General features: G+C 36.7%; 1 protein-coding gene across 7 annotated transcripts in view; it reads left to right on the top strand.

The window, feature by feature from the left end:
• LOC114666113 (spectrin beta chain, non-erythrocytic 1) overlaps positions 1-21,094 on the top strand; it is a 521,913-nt gene that overhangs the window by 125,724 nt on the left and 375,095 nt on the right. For all 7 annotated transcript variants that reach the window (XR_007933536.1, XM_051919168.1, XM_051919167.1 and 4 more), the window contains exons 12-17: positions 4-143; positions 1,784-1,874; positions 5,472-5,621; positions 8,378-8,527; positions 9,686-9,945; positions 12,919-13,045. Coding sequence is in view for 6 of the 7 variants with exons in the window: in XM_051919168.1 (XP_051775128.1) it covers positions 4-143; positions 1,784-1,874; positions 5,472-5,621; positions 8,378-8,527; positions 9,686-9,945; positions 12,919-13,045 (918 nt within the window). In the remaining variant the exon portion in view is untranslated. The remainder of the gene's footprint in view (positions 1-3; positions 144-1,783; positions 1,875-5,471; positions 5,622-8,377; positions 8,528-9,685; positions 9,946-12,918; positions 13,046-21,094) is intronic.

The following is a 21,094-nucleotide window of genomic DNA, read 5'->3' as shown; positions in this document are numbered from 1 at the left end:
TAGGGTGTGAGGGAGCCTGGGACTAATAGGAAGTCAATAAAAAGCCAAGATGAAGAACAGCTTTCAAAGCCCATCACAGAAACAGGAAGCCACCCCAACGAGACAGATGATGTCATTGACAGGCGCCAGACAGAGGGAGGAAGGTATTCATTTATTTGCTAAGCCCAGCAGTGTTTCTAGGGTGGAAGAGAGTGATAATTCAGGCTGTCCTTTGTGTAAAGTCTTTCAGCTCTCTATTCATTATTGAAAATGTGAAGGCTTACAATGGTTGTTGAAGAGAATTAAAACCATGAAAAATAAAATTATTGAATACTTAGTGTGCATTTTATGTGTCAAAATTCAAAATCAAAATTGTGTCAAAAAATATAAATTTCTACAGTAGCCACTATGTTATATTAGTGTCGTATACTAGATAGGGAATTAGATTCTAAACCACAATGCTGCCAGTTTGATTCATGCCTCTGATTCAGTGTTTGATCCTGATAGATAGATAGATAGATAGATAGATAGATAGATAGATAGATAGATAGATAGATAGATAGATAGATAGATAGATAGATAGATAGATAGATAGATAGATAGATAGATAGATAGATAGATACTTTATTAATCCCAATGGGAAATTCACAATTACACCACCTGTGCCCTGACTGTAAAAATATTTGTAAACTACTGCCTTTTGTTTATGTACTTTTAAATGCCTTGAAATAGTATCACTTTTGAAATGATGCAATATCCAAATAAAGGTTTTTTTTGTCACATTGTGCAGTGACTAATTAAGGCTACAATTGATACACCATATAAAACAAGCTTAATATACCTTAGCAAACAATGTACTTTACAGGTAAACAGTGAGGCAGATAATTATGAAATGTTAAAAGTTTTAAACAGAGTCAGTGTTGTGTGATGAACATAGTCTACCCCCTTAGCCACTAGGCCATACACCAGACAATCCTGCAGTTTCTACAAAATAATTCTGAGCATAATGTTCTTGTCTATAAGTAGATTATTACAATATTATATAATAACTGATATTTGGTTATGCAGTTAGTATAATATATATGTATGGCACATAATGTTTTAATATTTTGCAAAAATATTAAAATTAAATTGTTAAAAGGTGAAATGTACTGAATTATTTTAGAGATAATAGTAACTTAAAAGAAAATATGGCTAAATATGGCAGGAAAAGAAAAAATATATAGATTAGTTTGAAAAGAGGATTGTGAGGTTTAAACTATTCAGAGTCTGGCAAAGGGACAGTAAAAAAAAAAAATAGGCAAACAACAGGAGTGTAAATATTATTAAAGTATCAGTGAGCGTGCCCTGCACTGGGCTGGCACCGTAGCCACGAAATGTTCCTATCAAAGTAGATGAATAAACTGATGAATCTAATCCTTCTCAATACACATATAACATGATTATTAAAGAAATCTCCTCAGGGCATTTCTATGCCCAGCATGTATACCTAATGACTGAAAAACATCTGGCTTGTTAGTATGAATGTTATACCTAATATTAAAACCACTAACTGGTTAGTTAAATATCAAAGACAACAAAAAAATATTTATAAGCTGAATCTCAAAAAAAGAACCAGAGCTGAGCTTAGATTGTAATTAGTGTTGTCAGTAAGTATTTGTGGTTGCATGCTAAGATGTCAGTATATAAAGTTAGGTTAGATTAGACTGTATTTTCCATTTGTTTCATTTTTTGTGGTTCATGACTTTTAATGTGTTTGTTATTATTCACAGTAACTTCAGAAATCTAACTTTTTTACTAATAGGAAGAAAAAGAATGACACCAAAGCTTCCTCCCTACGTGAAAATTCTCAGGTCCATATACAGTTACAGAAATTTACCATCTCTGCAGACAAGGTAACAGCTATTTGTTTTCTAGTTTGCTGTCTAACTTGTTGGCTGATTGTAACTCATTAAACATTTTAATTATATTAATTACTAGGGGGCTTTGCCCCCTGCTCGCTTCGCTTGCCAACCTCCGTGCCTGCACTATGCGCTAGCCTCTTTGCGGTTCTGTCACTGGCGTATGGGGATGCAGATGTACAATTTACACATATTTTTATTTACATGGGAATCATTACATATGCATAATAGAACTATTTTACATTACAGCGAGTAGTTAACCATATTAAAAAATAGTAAAACATAGTAATTTGAAAGTAAATTATGTTTCATGTTGCGTTAGAGTTATGCGTTGCGTAATACGATTTCATTCTGTTTGGCTTGAAATTAACACGCAAATACTTTTTAAACTTTTACTGTAAAACTTTAGTAAAAACAATTTTTTTAATTAAATTTTCATCAATATCGCATTGAATTTTGATTCTCTGTTTGGACTTTCATCGTGACAACGCAACATATAACTGCCCGTGATTGAATTTCATTTCTTTCTCTCTAATAAATAAAACAACTTTTCCAAATGTTTGGCTCTGAGATTAGTTAGTTGTCTTTGCAAAAGCTATTCTAACGGGAAATGGTTAACGTTTTAATACGAATAGCATATCAAGATCTCCTTTGGTGTCTAATGTTATCCGCAGAAGATATACTCACCTTTCTTGGATACATCCTTCTTTCAACAGTTATTTGTGCAGTAGAAGACCAGACGGTGTTAACAGTTGTAGATATTCTTTAGGATATTGTAAGTTGATGTTTTCGTCTTCTGCACGATCACCACCAACTGTTTCAGCTTAGTCTATTGATACGCATTTAACAAATTTGACATTTAACCAATCGACATTTTTGGTGTTTATTCGTTTGACTTCATTGTTTCTCAGTGCTAGGATTGCCTGTGTACTCATTTCTTCTGTTGATAACCCTTCATGATGAAATTCTTCAATAAGATTTGGACATAATACGTCTTCTTTAATTGGGAACTTGAAGTGAGGAAAACGTTAAAATTTATAAGAGCTGGGAGAGCAGAAACTGTGTCTGTCAAAAGCATTCACATGAATGAGAGGTGACATTACCGTGAGTGTGGTTGAATATGGTTGAGAGGAGGGCGTGACTTGAAAAAATCTCATGGCCAAAGTCTCATCTCGCGGGACTTGAAAAAATCTTCAAAAAAGTCTTGTCTCATTGCAGGATTTTTTTTATATAATAGAGATATGTTAGAAAATAATAGATACTATTTGTTTCAGAATTATGCAGTGGTTTGATATTGGGCAGAAAATGTATTATAGGTTGCTATTTGTATTGCTGTAACATAACACTCATAAAGACATTTAATCTAATTCAGGGTCACAGGGAAATGAGCCTATCCTAGCAGCACAAGATGGAAGACAGGAAACGGCTCCGGTCAGGGAGTCAGTTCTTCTTAGGGCACACTCACATACAAACATAAACACCAATCACCAATCAGCCTAACCATTACACGACTGGGGATGTGTCAAAAAAAATGACTCTATTTAGACAAAGACAGGGCATAAGATTTGAACCCACACAGGTATTTTTTACTGTTGTTTATTTTTCACACAAGTGACTGCCTGGATCAGGATAGATATGAGGGTGATATCAAAGCAAATTTATAGCAAGAATGTAATCTCTCTGTTATAAAAGGAAATCCTGGAAAGCAAAGCAAAAGCAAGGCTACGATACGTGATCCTCTCGAAAGACAATTTTAAAGACCCGCGAGACCAAAGACACTTGCCACGGTGCAAGACACGCCCTACTTACAAGATGAGACCACGGGCAGAAAAAAAAATCAGTAGTGTAAAGGCAGTCACGCAGCACACACAGCTCCATGGCTCTCAGTGCATATAAAGTGTATAAGGTCAATACGGTAGAAATGAAATGAATGGGGTAGAAATGAAACGTCGATGACTAAACGAAGACGAAAGAAAAGCGTAGAGAAAAGAGACCCAAATGCGGTGGAGAGAAAAAAATGCTAAAAAGAAAAATAGTAATCTAGGTGCAAATTTAGAAAATAAGGAAAGTGATAATCAGCCCAGAACAAGTGGAATTGAAAACAAAGCACGTCCAATGGGGCTCAGAATTAAAAGATTAGAACTTCATAAACGGGAGCAGCGTTATACGTCCTGCAAGAAAGAGATTTAATCATGCCCGGGCCGAAAATAAAGGACAATTATTGTTTTTACAACGTCACACGAGATAAGTCAGTGAGCCATCATTTAAAACAAGTCCACAGACCTCTAACTAAGCAGTTGTTGGATTGCTTTTGGCAGACATGCATAATGTGCTCCCAGCTCTTTAAACAATGACAGCAGGTTGAAGCCATTTTTGTTTTAAGTGACTGATAGTCTTCCATTCTGTACTCCGCCCCCCTCAATCGGACCTGATAGTGGGGTACTGATTGATGCAATAAGGGGGAGGCGAGATAGGGGGGTCGGAGAGGGTGCTAGACAGTTGTGTTTGGGGTTACGAAGTCGGTGATTGTTCAAGTAAAACTTTTGTGACACTTTATTACATCAGTTGCTACAGTATCAAAAAAAAAAAAGATATTAAAGATCTCATTAGCACAAACAAAAGGTGATCAATCATCAGAGCCAGGTGTAATTGAAAAAATAGCAGGACAAAGCAAGGTCGTCCCACAACAGTTAAAGCAACGACAAGTTTAATTTCAAAGAATACACAATTTGGTCAGGTGCATATTTATGATGACAGAGAAGCGATGCAAATATTAACAGGCGACAAGTAAGGTGATGTATATATTCCGCGAATAACATTAGACACCAAAGGAGATCGTGATATGCCATTCGTATTAAAATGTTTACAGTTTACTGTGAGAAAAGCTTTTGCTATGACAATTAACATATCAAAGGGACAACCATTACAAAATGTTGGATTATTTATTAGAGAAATAGAAACCATATTCACTCACAGGTGATTATACGTTGCGTTGTCACAATGAATCACCAAAAACGGATTCAAAATTCAATGCGATCTTGAAGAAAAAGTAATTCCATATATTGTTTTTAATAAACCTTAGTAAAAAGTGCAACTAATGAAACTGAAACAATTCCAAAGTAAAACAAAGCTTTTAAAATTGTATATCCGATCAACCAAACAGCGGCACGGTGGTGCAGTGGTAGCACTGCTGCCTCGCAGTTAGGAGACCTGGATTCGCTTCCCTGGTCCTCCCTGCGTGGAGTGTGCATGTTCTCCCCGTGTCTGCGTGGCTTTCCTCCGAGTGCTTCTTCCCAGAGTCCAAAAACATGCAGGTTGGGTGGACTGACGATTCTAAATTGTCCGTAGTGTGTGCTTGGTGTGTGTGTGCGAGCCCTGCGATTGGCTGGGGTTTGCTTCCTGCCTTGCGCCCTGTGTTGGTTGGGATTGGCTCCAGTAAACCCCAGTGACCCTGTAATTAGGATATAGCAGGTTGGATGATGGATGGATTAACCAAACACAGGGGTTGGCGAGCGAAGCAAGCAGGGAGCGGAGCCCCCTAGTTATTTATAATTGTTACCTTTTGCTTTCTGATTCTGATTTGATCTACAGACACTACTATGGCTGAAAGACAATGTAGCCATGGCAACAAAGATTTGTTGCACAGAAAATCAAGATGGACTGGAGTCAGCAAAAAGGTGTCAAGCGGCTTTAGAAGATGAAATTATTTCTAACAGCTCCCGAATTGAACTAGTTAAAAAGGTACAGTAGGTTTGTTTGCTATCTTTTGCTATGTGCAGTTCCTATTATGCAGTGGTTCCCAAACTGTGGGGTGGGCACCCCTAGGGGGGGCACGAAGTAACAAAAAGGGGGGCGTGAAAATATGAAAAATACATCTATTAAAACCAAAACAAATTAACTTAAACTACATTCTGATACTAGAAAAATAAATATAGAGTTAGATAAATGTCGATAAAAGTTAAGTAGGTATAATAAAATATACATCTATGATATATCATTAATTAAAAAACAACAAATTAGTATTAGTGGGCTCCTTTCAAAAAAACATTAGGGGGGCACGATTAAAACTGTTATGAAAACTCGGGTCTCATATACTGTACTTAAAGGTTGAGAAACGCTGCTATAATGCATGTCCAAACACATAAAATTAGTGACAGGAGTAATGTGGGAAGGTATACTGCCAAACCTTAACCTTGTCTCTGCCCCTAACCAAACCTCCTTCCTGACAAACACCTATCACCACACCTGCTTGGCAACAGAATTTATCCATCATCTTTGACCTTTTGAACAATCTGGAAGTGCTTTTAGGTATTATAAGACTACTTGTATTTTTCCATTTTCTGTCAATTTTGTGACCTATTAAATTATCAGTTGATCCTGTTCAAGAAAGAAGTATTTTACTTGACAATACATCCTGCCTTTCAGTCACTCATCTTGTAAAAAATAATACTTTTATACCAATGGCTTCTGCTTCTACTGCATTATTTATGCGTGGTTTAGTAGATTACACTAATTTGAACCATGAGAAGATCCACTAACAGGTTAGGTGGGAAATCAAGTGATTTTGCCAAACCATCTCCACAGAGCCACCAGATATGATGTTCTTCAGTACATTAAGAGTAGTTTAACAAAGTTTATACATACTTTAAATGTGAGTTCTTTGTTTTTCCTGTTGTATAGTATATTCTGATTAGCTATTCCCCATTAATAGAATCCAAGATTTCTCTACCATGACTTCCATATAATATTATGGCAGACATTTTAAACTGGTGACTCACTATATGACTTTTCAAACAATCTTCAAAAGTGGCCTTGATTTCATAATCTTGAGAATATTGTGATGAGCTGAAGATATTCTCAGCGTGAATCCGTTACTAGCAGTTATGTATTATAACACCCCTAGCTGCTCAGTCATAACGCTCTGCTAAACTAGTTTAATCTTATCAGAGCAAATTGCTAGTCAATAAGCATGCCAAGAAAGTACAGTTCCTTCAGGATCTACAAATAGTGAGGAACACTGGATGCTGTAAGGGAAGAGATTAAAAAAGCAAACATAGAAGACCCTCAATGTACTTTAGAGCAAACGCAGATTTCTGTTGAATGTTTCACATTAATGTACCACGACAGACTAAAAAAAAATGATTGGCTAAGACTGGCTTATTCCAGTTTGGTTGATGTTGATTGGTTCTTAAAATGAGGTGACATTGTGCTACTTCTGCTGTACAGTGCAAGATGTGAACTGTGATTTAATCATGTAATCAGTGTTCCTTCAGCAATTCCTAGTTGTATTTGACATCATCAGAGGTAATGAGATTCAGCAATTGGAACTTGCTAAATATAACATCTTGTCTGCCTAGAAGTCATGGCGAGTCCTATAGTATGATACTGGCCTTACCTGTAAAATGAATCATGAAGATATCAGCTGTAATAATCTGAATTGGAAATTCAGACAGTGTTTATTATGGTGCTACATTGTTTTTGTGTTTCTGTGTGGTATTCTTCTGTTTTGTTACTTTATTTTTGTATTGCTTTTCTGCTGTTTTAGAGCTAATTGTGAAGGCAACTAGTCATAACTGACTTTACTCTTTAGGAGCTTGTTCATGTAGGCAGGTATTCACATTTCACTTCATAGTGTCAGATAAATGAAACAGGTCACTCAGGCTCATCCATAAATATTTCATGTTAGCTTTTCCTTTGATTTGGCTAGTTAAAGGACCTCTTAAGTGGTATACCACAAATTGTTCTTTACGCGAGTATCTCTCATACTTTATAAATCTTCGAAAATCAGCAGTTCATTTTGTGTCTCCAAAAAATTATTTTTTATTATGTGTGCCATCTGAACCCTGATACAAGGATTCACACCATGGCTTCTAGTCATCTGGAATATTTTTAATTACTGGGGACCTGTTTAAAGGAATGATTGTCTTAAAGGCAATTTCTAGGTTTTTAAACAGATCATTCCCTAAGTACCTGGCATTTCCTGTTTTTCTAATGATGTTTTGTCCTTCCCTTGACCAAGTTTATTTTTTAGCCCTGTGTTTCTTAAAAGTTCATAGTGTAGTGTATTGCCTTACTGTTTTCTGACCTCATATTTGACCTTTGAATTCAGCTGTTACCTTTCATAAGAGCTGGCTTTCCTTCCAAATTCCAAAAGAGGTGCATGTTGGGTTGATTAGAAATTCAAAATTTACCAAGTGTGGATGCAGTTCTATGTGCGTGTGTGTGTAATCTGCATTGAACAGAGTTGTCTGCCTTTTACATTAGATCATATGCATTTATTTCGCAATTCTTTCATTTAATGAAAGCATCTTTTCTGTAATGCTATTTTCATAGCCATCTACTGTTTTCTGCTAGCAACCACTGCCAAACATAAAACCGTTTTTGGCACCTATCATTTTGAATCTTACTAGCAAACTGCATAAAACCAAACAATGTGTGTAATTGCTGAGGCGCTCCAAATTTTAATTATCCGTATGATATTTATTTATTCAATACAGGAGGGAAGAAGTCTAGTTCGTGCTCAGCATCCAGGAAGTGCAAAGATTGAAGAATTCCTAGGGCAACTAGAAGTACTCTGGGAAGAGCTAATAAAGAGACATCAGAAGAATGACATTTTGCTTGAAGAATCTGAAAGACTAAATATAAAGGTAGAAATATTAAGGGCTAAAGATACTTTATTGGAAGTTGTACTTTTAAACTTACTTACCTGGACAGGGCACAACTCCATCACAACACAAACTAAATATGAAAAATCAAATTGTTACAAAAGTCTTCTTTCTGTATTTTCTCTCCTTCTCAAAATCAGTCCATTTTTCCAAATGATTCATTGATGGTAGACATCATTCCCAACCACCAGTTGGAACACAGATTCCCGTGATCACTTGACTCTCACCTATACAAAAGTGTGATTAGATTAACTCCAAATATACAATGATAATTGAATGACCAAATATCATACCCATCAGAAGTAAATTCATCAATCCATCTATTTCAAAGCCAATTGCTCAAAAGTAGCTGGAACCCATCCTGAAGGGTAAAACACAAGACAGGAACCACCAAAAGTCACTTATTCTTGGGAAGTTAATAGTACTAGGGTGTTGTACCGTGTTAGCCATTATGAATGTAGAGAAAAGCTAAGCAAAATGACACCTTTTATTGGCTAACTAAAAAGATTACAATATGCGGCGTGAGTTATGTGGATGGGTATTAGAGTATATAATGTGATGAACTGCTGTTATAACTTGGGCTGTTTCCTGCTTTGTACCCTGTGCAAAGGTTGGGTTCTGACTGTCTGCAACCCTGCAATAGAAGAATTGGGTGTAGAAAATAGAATACTATTTTATTAACAGTTTTTGGGGTGGCACAATGGTGCAGTAATAGCACTGCTACCTTGCGGTATCGAGACTGGGGTTCATGTCCTGGGTGCTTCCTTTGTCAACATAGGTTCCCTCTGGGTGCGCTGGTTTTCTCCAACAATCCAAAGACATGCAGGTTTAAGTGAATTGGTGATGCTAAACTGGTCTGGGTGTGTGTGTGTTCACCCTGTGATGGACTTGTGCCCTGTCAAGGGATTGTTCGTATTTTGTGCCCTATACTTGCTGGGGTAGCTCAGATTGCCTGTGAAGATGAGTGGATTAAGAAAATGGCTGGTCTTAACATTTTCCAAAAATCAGCTAATGACTGCTTCAATTTTGTTATTAGCCTGTAAATGAGATGCGTGTACATTCAACAACAGCTAGGTCTAACAGTGTTGCAGTGATTTTTTTCCCCTTGTGTTTCACTTATGTTATTTTGGCACTGCACAGTCTTTCAAAGTGCAGAAGGACATGAATGACTTGGGACAATGGCTAAAAACAGTGGAATCTTCCATTTCTTCTGACACCCCACTGAGTGGAGATCCAGAATCAATGAGTGCAGCTGAGAGGGAGAGCAGCCTATTAAAAGTAGAAGTGGTTTCTCGAGGACTGGAACTTCGTGCACTAAAACAGGAGGTGGAAAAGCTACGACACAGAAGACATTTTCTAGCAGAGAAGCTTCAGTCCCAAATGGGCCAATTAGAGGACATGTAAGTTATTCAATGAAAAGTACGGCAGATCTCATCAGAACAAACATTTCATATGAAATTGTTAACAAACATGTATGCAAAATGTTACATTTTGGAAATAATTCTGAGAAAAGAGCTATATAAATGTAATGAATTATTGTTATTATTATTATAATTCACTTTGAAATTAATTGTTATCATTTCTATCTTTCTACTCATAAAATTAGATACTAAAAATTAATTTTACTATTTGCTTTGCTTATTTCCTCTTTAAGTATTTAACAGTGAATTTTACTGTGTATTAAATTCTGTTATATTTCAAAATCTATATTAAGCATCTATTGTTAAGTTTTACCACTTTGCAATTTATGAAATTGTTATACCTTCTCTAATTGTTTGGTAAGCATAGCCCACAATGAATAAGATTTCAGAACCAAAAGTGTTTTCTCCTCTGTTTTTTCAGTAGTAAATTACAGAGCACTGTTCTATGAAATTAATTTTTTTTACATATATGAATTTTTTGTAAACTACAGAAGCAACTTATTAAGTAAGCAATGCACTCAACAGCAGGATGAGTGCAAAAATTAACTGAATGTGTACTCTTAAAACACAGCTCATATTACCACACCATAAACACCAAGTTGCATTGTTGACACCCTCCATGATGTAACTGACATTTCATAGTCTAACATAACATTTTCAAATCCACCTGAGGGTAACAGGCCATTACCAGCAGCACTGTGCACACTGCAGGAATCACGCATGGACAGAGCACCAGTCCATCACAGAGCCTAATGGGTTCATTTTTAAATTGGCTTGATTGGTGACATCATAAAGCACCCCTGTTTTGGAAAGGGCTTCTATAACTCCAGAAGGGATCTATGGATACGTGGGGTTTTGTCTTATTTGTTTCCTGTCCTTAGCATGAGTCAGTAGGCGCTCTTTTGTTTTTTTGGCAATAGAAGTGAACCTTGGTTAAGTCATTGGAGGCTTTGGCTGCCAAACCAAATCCATGGCAATGCACAACAAGTCATCATTTTTGATATGTTGTATTTAGCTTATACTTTACTCACTGTGGCCTGTCTGTTACTCTTCACCAGTTTTGGCAACTTGAACACAAAACTACCATTTCTCTTTGTACATCATCAATATACCTATGGCCTGTCACACTTCAAACCCTTAGGGCATTACACTTATTCCACCACATCTAGTACTCACTGCTCTGCAACATTCAAAGCCATTCAGATCTTTAGTCTTGCCTTTTGTCTAAAGCACAATCATTTGGTACTGACCCGCCTAATTCAAATAGCATTGTTTGCCCATATAATGGTGTCTCTAGTTAAGCAGTCAGTTACGTATGACAGGTAGTCACTCAGTATATTTACTAAATACAGTCTAATAGAATGCTGATGTATATTTAGAGATCTCAGTGGAGCTGTTTTCGAGAAAGTAGCGAGGTTCTGCTACTTAGGTGACACCGTGAGAACAGATGGAGTTGTGGGCTCAACACTGATAGTCGGGGTGAGTGAAAGAAATTCTGGGAGCTGTCCCCCATTCTGACCTTTACATGAGTTTTTCAGGCAGTGATGAGTATAGTTTATAAAAGCTGTGTGAGGAGTACAGTAATATCTGAGACATGGTTGGAAAAAGCAAAACATGAAACAAAACTGGAAAGAACACAGGTGGATGAATGAAGTATCAGATGCAGATGAAGACAAATGCAAAGTTAAGAAAAAGACTTATTTGGGGTCCACATGTGGCAGCTTGAACACAGAGAGGTAGAGAAAACTAGCATTTCTCTTTGTACATCATCAATATAGCTATGGCCTGTCACACTTCAAACCCCTAGGTCATTACACTTATTCCACCACATCTAGTACTTACTGCTCTGCAACATTCAAAGCCATTGGCTGCCAAACCAAACTAAGTAAAACAAACTAAGGTGACTTGGATATGTGGAGCAAAGGGTAGTTGATGATTGGGTGAAGAGATGTGCCAAGATGGCAGTGAAGGAGGTGAAACCAAGAATAAGACCAAAGAAGACACGAGTGGAGGGGATGTAAGATAATATGAAAAGAGTAGCTCTCACCCCAAAGGGTGTCCTAGACTTTGAATCAAGGAAGGAAATTTTGTGGTTAACTTCGGTAAACCAAGAAAATGGCTGTTAAAATGGTGGTGATGGTGACAATGTTGAATCCAGTAATAAGGCGTTAGCGTATGCTTTAATATTTCTGAATGCAACATTGTACATATGATAAAGACTGTAATACCTAGCTACTGCGTTTAATTCATAATTTAATTCATTTCATAGTAGTAGAAGTAGTGCTGTGATGTGTGCAGAGTACAATGAAATTCCTACTTTCATGTTCAACCAACATGCAACACATTGCCACTCTCTGGTACCATGATAACCTTCATTTATGAAACAGAAAATATAAATGAGCTATTCTAATGTTTAATTATGATTCCATTACTTGAACCTTGTGGAAAAGTCTCTTGGAAAATGAATCAGATGTATCTGGGTGAAAATACAAGGGAAAAAGTTTGTAAAAATAATTCTAATATTTTACAACGGCTCATTATAGGATACGTCAACTAAATATGTGATATCCAGTTTTCTTGTAATACATTGATTGGTAAAAGTAGAAAGTAAACATTGTTTGAGTTTGAGAATTAAGAACGGGAAGGAATTTTGTTTTTTTTTAGAGGTGTGCTTTATGTAGGATACATGAAGCCTACTTGTGACTTCAGCATTACATTGCTTTGTTGGCCACCTCATTCCACTTGCAAATATTTGTGTCTCCCTTTCATGAGTAGCTAGAATATTGAGTCACAGTCACTTCATTCAAAAGACTTTGAGCTGCACATAACAATAAATGTTGTTTATTTATGCTTTTTTTTTTAAGTCCTGCTGATGCTGACCTCTAAGTGCTAAGAAAATAGCATGTTTTAAGGTAATGTCAGTATGTCATTTTTTTTGCCTTTTCCTATTAGATATCTATCTGTGTTGAGTGCTTTGAAGCAGCAAACCTCTGAATTACAGGATACACGCATGTTGACAGAGTTCCTGGAAAAAGTTCAAAGAGAAGAGAATCAAGTCCAAAAGAGAAGCCTCGATAAGGTACAATAATTGGAATTAATGTAATGTAATTTAATGGATTTCTCCAAAACATAAAAGGAATGTCTATATTTATAATTTCTTAGCCTTCTTTGTTTTCTTATTCTACTAATACACTCTAACAAGAGAACTACTGTATGTGTATATACACTGATATACAGCATGCATGTATGATGGTAGGATAGGCTCCATCACGACCCAGAATTGGATGCAGTAGGTTTGTGAACATAATGTTGTTATATTTTCTTGTATTTCTGTGGCACCCAGCATGGTGGGGAATGCAGAAAGACCTAAGGATGCCAGAAAGAGAGCACAAGCTCTACTTCCTTTGCAGAAGTAGAGATGTCAGTGGGACTCTCCTGAGGTTTCCCTGGTCCTGGACATTATTCCAGAGACTTCCCTGGAAATGATCCTCTGTTGGAGTAAAATGCAGCCTCAGGCACATTCCTTGAATGAGCATAGATTTGGTAGGCGAGTTTTGCAAGGCCAAACTTGGAAAGTAGGTTTTCTGGCCATTTTGTTAGAAGGGAACAGAGAGAGAAGTGTTGATCTAGAGAGGTGAGTGCCAAGAGATATTTTGGTGCTTGTGGCACGAAGTCTGGATGGAGAGGAATTCAACTGTACATACTTACAGTCAGAGAGGCAGCAGGAATTTGTTTTCCATTTATTGTTTTGTTATTTTGTTCTTACCTTTGGTTATAACTCTTTTTTTGCCAGGTTTGTAACATTAAGCCATTTTTTTTTAAATAAAAACTCATTTTTGTTACTCTTGTTTCTAAATAAAATATGTCGACAACTGCTAATAGTCTGTCCCTCTCCTTGGACTCACAGTCATCACAGCATATGAAAGTTATTGTTTACAGGTACACAGGCAGGCAAAGATGTCCCTGTAACAGGATCTACATTTTGCAAAGTTACTCAATTAAGTGTTTTTTCCTTTTTATTTTGTCCAGTTAGAATTATGCTGTAATTATATATATTTCATGTGAAAACATTGGATAATGTAGGAAATAAAGCTGCTGAAGTTTATTGTGTTAGTTACACAGTGATGTTAGAAAAGCACATGAGGTGGCATAATGTGGTGCAATTGTATACAAGCGAAGACATAAGAAGAGCCATATCATATCATGGCAGAAAAAAAAAAAGGCAAAAAAATGGTAATGTACTGGTGTCTAATCATAACGGGAAACAACAAGGATTTTGAAGGTGATACTTTTGGGGGGCACACATTTACATCCCCAGTTCAAGATCGTGGGATACTCCCCGGGTAGAATTGGGTGCAAGGCAGAAACCAGTCTTTGATGGGGCACAAATCTGTCACAGTACACACATAAATATATAAATATTTTATGATGTAATAATTAACATACTGTCATACCGTATAGTATAGTATATTTACTTATATATATTTTTCTAAAATAAATATAATAATGCTTATGAACCGATACTTTTGCGTAAATTACATATATATTCAAATATCAATGCTTCAGCTGAATCTGAAAGTGGGGACCTTTCTTAAAGTGTTTTTATTAATTTTTTTTTTTTTTTTTTTTGGTGGTGCAGTGGGTTTCCTCCTCCCACAGTCCAAAGACATGCAGGTTAGGTGCATTGGTGATCCTAAATTGTCCCTAATGTGTGTGTGTGTGTGTGCGCGCGCTCTGCGGTGGGCTGGCGCCCTGCCTGGGGTTTGTTTCCTGCCTTGCACCCTGTGTTGGCTCGGATTGGTTGCAGCAGACCCCCGTGACCCTGTAGTTAGGATATAACGGGTTGGATAATGGATGGATGGATGGATTTACTTTTTTACAAAAGCTACATTGCTGGGGGAGAATGCTATTACTGTGACTCTGAATGCCCTAGCTACTTTCACACTTATTAAATTGATCTTGACTCCCAATAAAATCTATTAGCCGTGAATTAATGTCAAAATGCACCTTGCAGACATTAGAATAATTTTTTCATAGTACAGTATAAAGTAATTTACTTTGGTCTCAACACTCGTGTCCAACAGTAAGATTCTGACCTCATGCCCTTGGTTAAATGGATAAATTAAACTCTGCATTCTAACAATGGTTTTGTTTATATTATTTTATTTATATTTTGTTTATATTATTATTTTACATTTGGCAAGAACTGAGACTTAAATAGTGCATGAAAACATCCTTCTGTAATAAAGATGACATAAGATTGTTGCTTAAGAAACAAATACTTATGACATGACATCATTTACTGATCTGGGTTATATCCATGAAAGTATGATAATGTCAACAGACAGCTACACAAAGCACTGCAACTGTAAGTATGGTTGGAATTAGGATACAGAAAAGGAGCAGCTTGTGGGGACTCTCTCAGGTTATTTCTTGAATTTTAATGTAATAATTTCAAATTTTTCTGCTACATGCGAACTCACAAATATACACACGTGGACAAACACAAGCATATTTTTACTTATACAGTCACAGATTTATAAGCTAATTGTACCACATAATTGTGGATTCTGTTAGTTATTCATGCTGTGAACCATTTTTAGATAATGGAATTAAACTGCCATTTTTCTAATCATTTTTCACATGTAGTAGTAGTAATATTGTCAAATGTAAAGAGTCTCACTTGAATGTTCAACCAGCACATAGCACGTCGCCCCTCTCCTGTATCAGGATAAACTTCATTTTTTGAAATAAAAAACACAGATTGTCTTAATTGATATTCAGTAGTGCTCCCATTTCATGAAACCTGGAAAAATCTCTGGGGTAAAAGTACTGGATGTAATTTGTAATACCTATGGTCAAACAACATTATGCTTCTAAGCAGTAATTATAGTAAGTGTATGTACGTAGTACAGAGCTTTTTCACGATCCATCATCTACAACTTATAAATGCTTAATAAATTAATACATCCTTGGGAAGGGATGTGAGGGATATGTGAGGGTATGTTGTAGAATTAATTTACATGTACAGCATGTACATAATGTATTGTCACAGTTCTATTGTAAAAATCAGCACATACCTGCAGTGTACAAGAAAATAAAGTTGAGAAACACAAACCCTGGTACAAAAAAGTTTTGACCAGTATACCACATGAGCTAAACGAATCTCCTTCTGCTTGTAGTGTTAGAAAGCTCCACAGTTGTCCTTGACTGGTTATATCATGACTATCAGGTCTTGTGTCAATAACTCAGGACCACAGCATCCAGGCACAAGTATAAGTAAGTACGGGGTTATCCCATGATCTACAGGTGTCCTTCTGAAGTTGCTTCCTGCCTTGTGTCTTTTGTTGCTAGGAAAGGCTTTGACTCCCAGTTTATGTGGATGGATGCACAATGCTTCTGTAGGTCAAAGTGAACTTTATTGTCATCTCAACCATATACCTGTAGAAGTATACAGACAAACAAAATTGCTAAGCTCAGGGTTTGACAGTGTAACAACATGATGTGCAAATAATAAATTAAAAATAGAATTAAAATTTAAATTTAAAATTAAAACACAAACAAGACAAGACATTGTGCAAAGACAAGACAAAGAAGTAGCAGCAATATTGACGTGTAGTTTGCAAATACCATACATTGCATCAATGTTCATATTGCTATCTAGATACATAAATATAGTCAATAGATATGTAATATAATAAATAAATAATAGATAATACAGAAATTATCAACGTATGATAATAGTTGTTTAAGACGTGTAAACAATGACAGGTCAGAATATTTCACAGGAGAATGATTTCAAAAGTGTCAAAATACTTAAAGGTCAGTATGAGATTTTCAGTTCTTTTCTACATGCACACTTGTCTTTGGAGGACAGTGACTTGCATGTATAAAAGTTCTGTTTTTAGAGGTGGTTGAGGCCGTGTGGAAGATCCCAGGGGACAGCCTGGTGTTAAGGAGTCTAATAGCTTGGGGGTAAAAACTCTCCTGCAGCCTGGCAGATCTGGCTTCTCTTGGATGGCAGAAGTGTGAAAAGTCCATGTGAGGGGTGTAAGGGGTCCTGCACAACTGTTGCAGGCCTTGCAGACACTGCGTTTGTAAAATATGTCCCGTAGTGAAGGGAGAGGCACCCCAATAATGTTCTCTGCTGTCTTCACTATCCTTTGCAGGTGCTTGCGGTCAGATATGTTGCAGTTGCCATACCAGACAGTGATACAGCTGGTCAGAACACTCTCAATGGTGCCCTCTGTAGAACATGGTGAGGATGGAAGGCATACAGTGTTTACATGTCAGGACAGAGTAAAACTGCTGCCACCTCCTGGTGATGCCCAGGAGATGAAGAAAATAAATAATGATGGACTTGTTTTGTGCTTAAAGTGAGAGCTTACAGTACGAGTTGTGCTCCATTCATCATTGGACCTTCCTATATAGAGTTCATTCTCTGATCAAAAAAACAGAGTGGCTTCTCAATCTTGTAAAAATGAAAAGTAATCGCATCTCTTAACAGTTTCTACTACTCACTCTTCTTTCCCACCTTTATAGGGAAGTGATTTTGTCATGGGATTATTTTCATGGTCAGGCGTCTAGCCTGAATCTCTAGCTGAAATGTGGCTTAATGTGTTTCATACGCATATATACCTTTGATTCTCAGATTCACTGCCACCTCGTAATGACCCCGCTCAGGCCAGACGCCAGGAGGCTATTCCTTTTTTTGACTGGAGTGCTGTGGAAACTGGAGTGCTGCCTGTTCTTCTTGATTTGTGGGCTGCCTTCCACCTTGAGATGAGAAACTCTGAAAATATAATGAGTATATTCATAAAATAGCTCCAGCAGGCAAACCCTTACTGCCTAAGGAGTGAGTAAAGTGATCACTGGCTCCCACACAGAGATTAATGAGTTTCTGCTCTTCACCATTAAGTTCTGCATTCTTTTTCTTGTGATGGATGTAATAGAACATACATGTTTGCCTGGTTTTCATATACACAAACATATACAACTCAAACAGCAGGTGGTAAACGTGGCCAAATTATAGAGTTCAAAAATGTCGCGTTGCATGTAAGAAACCATGGAAATTATTGTTTAGTCAGCAAATAAGCAAGTCCTGTGGGCTACAATGAATGACATTTAATCAGTAGAGACGGCAAAATTCAGATAAAGTAGTGCAAGTCGAATTAAATCTATCATTTCTGTAGACAAAAGAGTAGTGTATATGTGAAAATAATGTCACAATGTTTATCCTGAGGTTTTCAATTCTTCTAGTTTAAGACTTAGTTTTGCGAATGCTGTATTTTACTCTTATTAATTGCTATTACGCAATTTTCTAAACCATTTTTTTTTTCCAAGACATGTTTCCAATATCAGTGGTTTCAAAGGTAGAAGCCAACATGATCTGAGACAACAGTCCATCATGCAGCATAGTAAAACACCTACAGTACCTACATTTGCTCACAATGGCCAGTTTGGCATTAATAGTTACCCTAACACACAGCTTTTGATGTGGGTAAAGAGCAAATTATCCTAAAAAAAAAAACAGAAAATACCAAAAAGTGACAGGGTTAGGATTTCAACCTGGGTCCTACAAGGTTTTTGTCACTGCTCTTCCATGTACAGCAAAATTTGTGAAATAAAAAACAAAACTTTGAAGCCTTTAGATTTTAAAAAATGCCATGAAGCTCAAACATCATGTCATAGAGGACCTGGCAAAATGAGAGTGTTTTATACGAGTGGACTTAAATAACATTAATGGTTTGAATTATAACCTACAAAACTCATTTGCCACTAATTTAATCACATTTTGACTGGTGTTCAAGATTTTTTGTTTGTTTTATTTTGATCATATGCACTATGACAATGCCAGGAAAGTATGCTTCCAACCCACTGCTGTGAACCACATAACTGAAAAACATTTCCTTCATATGGTCTTTTTTTTTTTGAGTGGTGCCGACACCAAGTTAAAATCCCAAGAAAGGCAGATACCTATCAAACAATATTTTGGAATTGCTAATAGCTATTGCCATGTAAGTAGATTTTTTTCATTTTATTGATTCTATTAGCATAGTCTTCAGACTAGCAAGAGAGTTCTTTGAGTTTAACACATGAAGCAAACCATATTTCAACCATGTTCTGGAGAATTCTTCAAAGGCAAAAATCTCAAACATTTGCATCTGGGGTAAATTTGATCTATTATGGGCAATTTTATACTAGGTAACATATCGCCAGTACACTTGAGGAGGTGAGAAATGCTATCATAGTTTCCATAATGACTCAACCAGTTCACCCTGAAGCAAGAAAAAGTGTCAGTTGAACATCTATAATTACCGGTCTCCCATTATGAGTCCAATATGGTGTGGTGTGTCTCAGTGACTACACATTGTGAATATCAAAGCAGTACCTTTGCCTTCCAGCTTTGTCTTTTTTGTGAAGAATAGAAGGTTCAAAGGTGGAATGCAGGAAAACTGAGCTAGTAAGATAGGATTCTGATTCTGAAGATGTAGTTCTCATGGCACAATGTTAAAGAAACCTGCTGATCGTGGGGGTCCCGGCAGGACTGGGTGCAAGGCAGAACCAGTGTTGGGTAGTTTTCCAGTTTCATTTCTATTCAGGTCATTTTTATAGCTTTGCACATTTATAAATATAGTTAACAAAAGACACAAAGAAAAATTAACAAATAAAATAGAATAACACCTGCTGAAGCAAGGGTTTTAAATTTTTATCTCACTTCTGAGATTGTGGCCATGAAAAGGTCATTCAGCCTGCCTAATTTCATACTGATATAATACTGTATATATGAATCATATGGTTATGATGCCAGCATGGTTTCACAATATACCAGCAAAGCATTTCGGTTTTACTCTGTAAAATAAAGATTATTTGTTTTATTTCAAATAATCTTGAAATTATTATTAATTGGCATGTACAACCCCATGATCCTTTACAGGTCAATGTGATTTTAGAAATCATAATATCCAGCCATCCGTCCATTTTCCAACCCGCTGAATCCGAACACAGGGTCATGGGGGCCTGCTGGAGCCAATCCCAGCCAACACAGGGCACAAGGCAGGAACCATCCCGGGCAGAGTGCCAACCCACCGCAGAGAAATCATAATATGCACCAAAATATTAAGAGGAATTTTAAGAGGAGATAGCATAATTAATAGCCAGTAACAACAGATCTATAAAGAAATCACAGTACCTGAACACAGGGAGAACACAAACATTCCACTCCGTGACCCTGCTAACATTTGAAGCCAGAATTATGGACCACTCCCTCAAAGTGTATTGCCATGTTAGATTTTGGATGATCTTGGCTTTGTATTTGATAAACTTAATATGTAGATGAACAGATGGGCATAATTTTCTATTGGAAATTGTACTTGGTAACTGGAGTGTATTTTAAAGTATAAAAATGAAAGTGTTAAGGAAACAATAACTCAAAATATTATTCATGTGTACCTACCAGCAAATTTTAATTTGGTCCAGTATGACCTAGTAACTGTGCGAATGAATGTGTTTGATAGTCCCATGCTATGAACTGCCATCTGGTCCAGACCCTAGCTCCAAGCATCACTGCGCCAGATAAACAAGTTTGGAAAATGAAATTTATGCATAATTTGTTGCAATGAGAAGTCAAGTAAAATGACACCTTTTATTGGCTAACCAAACAGATTACAATATGCAAGCTTTCAAGGCAACTAAAGCTCCTTCTTCAGGCAAGTTGTAGTACAGAAACTGGAGTCCCCAGTGTTTAAATATACAGTACACTAGGAAAGAAACAAAACTTTTAAGTGTCTCATCTTCGATGTTAAAAATTAATGGACCTCTCCAGCCTAAGATTTATTTAACAGGAGAGGAGAACAATGAATAGTTAAGATCTTTATTACTTTCTGGTAGCCCGTTAAGAACAGTTTGTGAAAGAAGTGCCCCTAAGCAAAGGTAATACAGTTACATTGTTGCTTTGACCCAATGAAAAGTGAAGGAAGAAGTGCCTTGCCATGGAGAGTGACATTATGTCAGATGAGAGTAGCAGGCTCAAATGGAACACGTCAACTGCAAAAAAAAGTTACCTTCTCTGTGGAAATGCAAGCAATAGTGATCAGGCCAAGCTACCTGGAGCTCATATGTAACACTG

The sequence above is a fragment of the Erpetoichthys calabaricus genome, chromosome 15, assembly GCF_900747795.2.
Source record: "Erpetoichthys calabaricus chromosome 15, fErpCal1.3, whole genome shotgun sequence".
Taxonomy (NCBI): domain Eukaryota; kingdom Metazoa; phylum Chordata; class Cladistia; order Polypteriformes; family Polypteridae; genus Erpetoichthys; species Erpetoichthys calabaricus.
Note: the sequence above shows the minus strand (reverse complement) of the source record. Positions and strands in the feature narration are given on the sequence as shown.